General features: G+C 47.0%; 1 protein-coding gene across 1 annotated transcript in view; it reads left to right on the forward strand.

Annotated features, from left to right (window-relative positions):
* Window positions 1-3,227, forward strand: part of IRAK2 (interleukin 1 receptor associated kinase 2) — a 12,824-nt gene that overhangs the window by 1,764 nt on the left and 7,833 nt on the right. The window contains exon 3 of the mRNA XM_026052572.1: window positions 2,795-2,950. Within this exon, the coding sequence (XP_025908357.1) occupies window positions 2,795-2,950 (156 nt within the window). The remainder of the gene's footprint in view (window positions 1-2,794; window positions 2,951-3,227) is intronic.

Genomic DNA, 3,227 nt, shown 5'->3' on the forward strand with positions numbered 1-3,227 from the left:
ATGTGTGTAATTCATGGAAAAGCCTGGATTTGTCCATGTAGGCATGGTGGCTTCTTTCCTGGGTGGGTTAGTTTTGCATTGTTACAAGCGCTGTGTTCCAAGAGATGTTAGAACCATGGCTTGTAGTAACTAATGAAATGCTGCTGCGTTCACCCCAAGGTAGTAAATGCCTCCCCTCTAGCAGGCCTTTAAAACCAGACTGTGAGTAAGTTTCAAATAGAGGTTAGTGCAGTGGTGGCTCCCGTTGCAGCTTCAAAGGAAGCTTTATTGCATTTCAGCTAGCTGCTGCCTGCAAAGCACGACACTGCCGGGTTCAAGCTGCTGCGTGGCATGTGCAGGACAGGCGCCACAGGGATCCCTGTGATCCCTGATGTGCCCATGTGCCAAGGCCACACGGGATTAGATCGTAATGGGACTGTAAAGCCCAGTTTAGAGCCCCTGGGCACACTGCTTACCGGAGGAGCAAGCGAGACCGAGCTCTGGCGTTCCGCGCTGTGTAGAGCGTCCAGCCCCCGCGCCACGAGCAGCTGCAGCAGCGGCTCCTGAAAACACACAAAACAGCACAAAAATAGCCTCTGTGGCAGGCGCCAGGCTGGCTGGGCTGCAGCCCTGCCCGGCGCTGGCTCCTYGTGCACTGCGAGCAGCCTCGCAGGGAGCGGGTGGCCCCGCGGCCGCGGCGCGTCCCGCACCTGAGTCACTGCTGCCCYGGTGCTCGCGCGGAGCACGCTCGCTGTGCGCCACCGCAGCAGGGATTTCCACAGGGAAACGCAGCAGCCAGGCCATGGCTGCAGGAATGCGCTCTGCTCTCTGCAGGAAAGCTTGGTCCCTGCAAGAGCAGGCTGGCTAATGCGAGTGAGTGGTCTTTGCAGTGACTTCTGGTGGCACAGAGCAGCCTGCAGGACAGGAAATTGTAGGAAACCGGGGCCACAAAAGGACCTGCTGGATTCAGCTCCATTTTCTGGAATTCCCTCAGCATCTTGCTGTGCTCGATGATAAGGAGCGGCGCTTTCTAGCAGGCTGCCTCGAGGCTTAAACCAATCTCTTCGGTCTTTGCTGCAGTTTTTGGCGCTGACCGTCCAGGCTCAGCTGATGTTTCTCAAGCAGACGTCGYGGAGCCGTCGCACTGCATGCTCTGCTGTGTCTTTCTAAGAACAAGCAGGCCCGGCTCTGACAGTCTCTGTAATTCTGCTCTGTCTGATTTCTGCTGGTCTTGAGTAGTATTTTTTGTGGGCTCATTCATGCATAGATCAGTGCTGCAGCCTGCGTGGTGACCTCTTTGCTGATGTGCAGGAAGTTGCAAAATTCATGAAAAGCCCTGAACAGATGGGTTGAAAGAAAGGAAATGAATCTCGTTTTAGAGGCTTCTAGGTTAAAGTGCTAGGGAAAAAACAACAACAACAAACAGCAGAACAGTCAGTTTTGACTGAAGGCTTGTAGTCAGTTGATAACTAAAACTAAACTAACTGGCTACAAATCCATCAAGTTTGAGATTTCATAGCAGTCTAGTACAGTACCAAAGAAACATAACTGATTTTTTTTGAGTTTTAATTATTAAAAGACCTAGTTTAATTCAAACCTGCATTCACGGGTAACATTGAAGAAACTGGATACAAACCTCAGGCAAAATTCAAAGCAAAAAAGGTTAACTGAGAGGAACGCGCCCACATCTACCATCAGATACCCCTATTCTTCAAGGATTGGTACTCTGAAACTCTCCTACCTTCCCTTACATTTCAGTTCTGCTGAAGTTAACAAGCCTGTTTGTTTCGAGGAGCCCTATTATAAAAATAGGCCCCATCACTGCCAGCACTGCGTTTGCACAAAGGAGAACACAAAGCTATTACCTACAGCTAACAATAACCTCAGTTATAAATGTCTTCATGGGGGGAATTACAGCTTCTCCTCAGGAGACTTTCGACAGCTTCAATATATCAGAATGTCTTGGATTTTTTTTTTTTACATTTTCCCCATCCTAACCTCAGCCCAATCTAAGACTAACAACTTCCTCTCTGCTGCACCTCTTCGCCGGACCCTTCTGTGCTGCGAGATCTCTGCTCTCCTCTTACACAAGCTCCTTGGTTGCTTTCTTTCAGGTGTGATTCTGAGCTACAATGAATCAATAGATAGGTCTTTATTTTTTCCTTATATATCTTTATGGATCCTTTTATACTCTTTAGCTGTGGCTGTTGTTGTGTTCTTGTCTCCAATTTGTTTCTTTTGGTTAATAAGTGAAAATATGTTTATTGAAACCAGTTCAATATAGGAAAGTGTTTTCTGGGATTGAGCAGTCAGGACACTAAAAGCACTCAAAATAGCCCCCAAGTATTCAGCTGATGAAAACCAATTCTGTCAGAATTTCTATCAGTTCCTCAAAAATTAACAAAGAGTGAGAGGCCTTTTCTAGGCTGAGATATTTGTGATTTGAGATCATCAACCGCAAGTTGTTGCATGGAAAATGAGAAAATAAATACTTATTGTTAATTTCTTGCTATAAGAGACTATATATCTTTTGCATAGCCATGACGGATATTTTTTTCAAACTACCGCTTTCTTATCTTTTCATAGTATATCATATTTAATATCATGCATATGAAGTTAAATACCATTATGAAAATATGAATATTACAATCAATATTTTGATTTTATTTGAATATTGATATTGAAACAAGCAATAAGCATTAACACATTTGTAGTGCTCATTTAAATTTACAGCTTATTTTCTCTGCACAGTTGTTTTAGAACCAGACTCTGTTTTACCCAGTAATCTTCATCCTTCCGTTTTTCTTTTTCACAGGGAAATCAGCCTGTAATGTCACCAATTCTGAAAGAAAGGAGCCAGCAGAGCTGCCTAATGAGGAGAATATGTCTTTAACTGCCCCGGAAAATAGAGATGAGAAGAGCGCGGAGGAGCCGGGCCCGCTGCCCGCACCGGACCGCTCCGCAGCAGGCAGTAAGCAGGGGAGCAGGGAGCTCGTGCGCGGCCCCGGGCGTCTCGCCGGGCACCGCTTCCACATCCCACCCTTAGAGGTGGGACAAGGGAGCCCCGAGCTCCTAAATAGTCAGCGGGCCATGGTCTCACCCTGGCTAAGGTGCCTTTCCAATGCTGTTCAGGCTAACACCCTTTCCAATGCTGTTCAGGCTAACAGCCTTTCCAGTGCTGTTCTGGCTAACAGCCTTTCCAGTGCTGTTCTGGCTAGCAGCCTTTCCAGTGATGTTCTGGCTAACAC

This window comes from Nothoprocta perdicaria, unplaced genomic scaffold (genome assembly GCF_003342845.1).
Source record: "Nothoprocta perdicaria isolate Ctin4 unplaced genomic scaffold, notPer1 scaffold_9, whole genome shotgun sequence".
Lineage (NCBI taxonomy): Eukaryota > Metazoa > Chordata > Aves > Tinamiformes > Tinamidae > Nothoprocta > Nothoprocta perdicaria.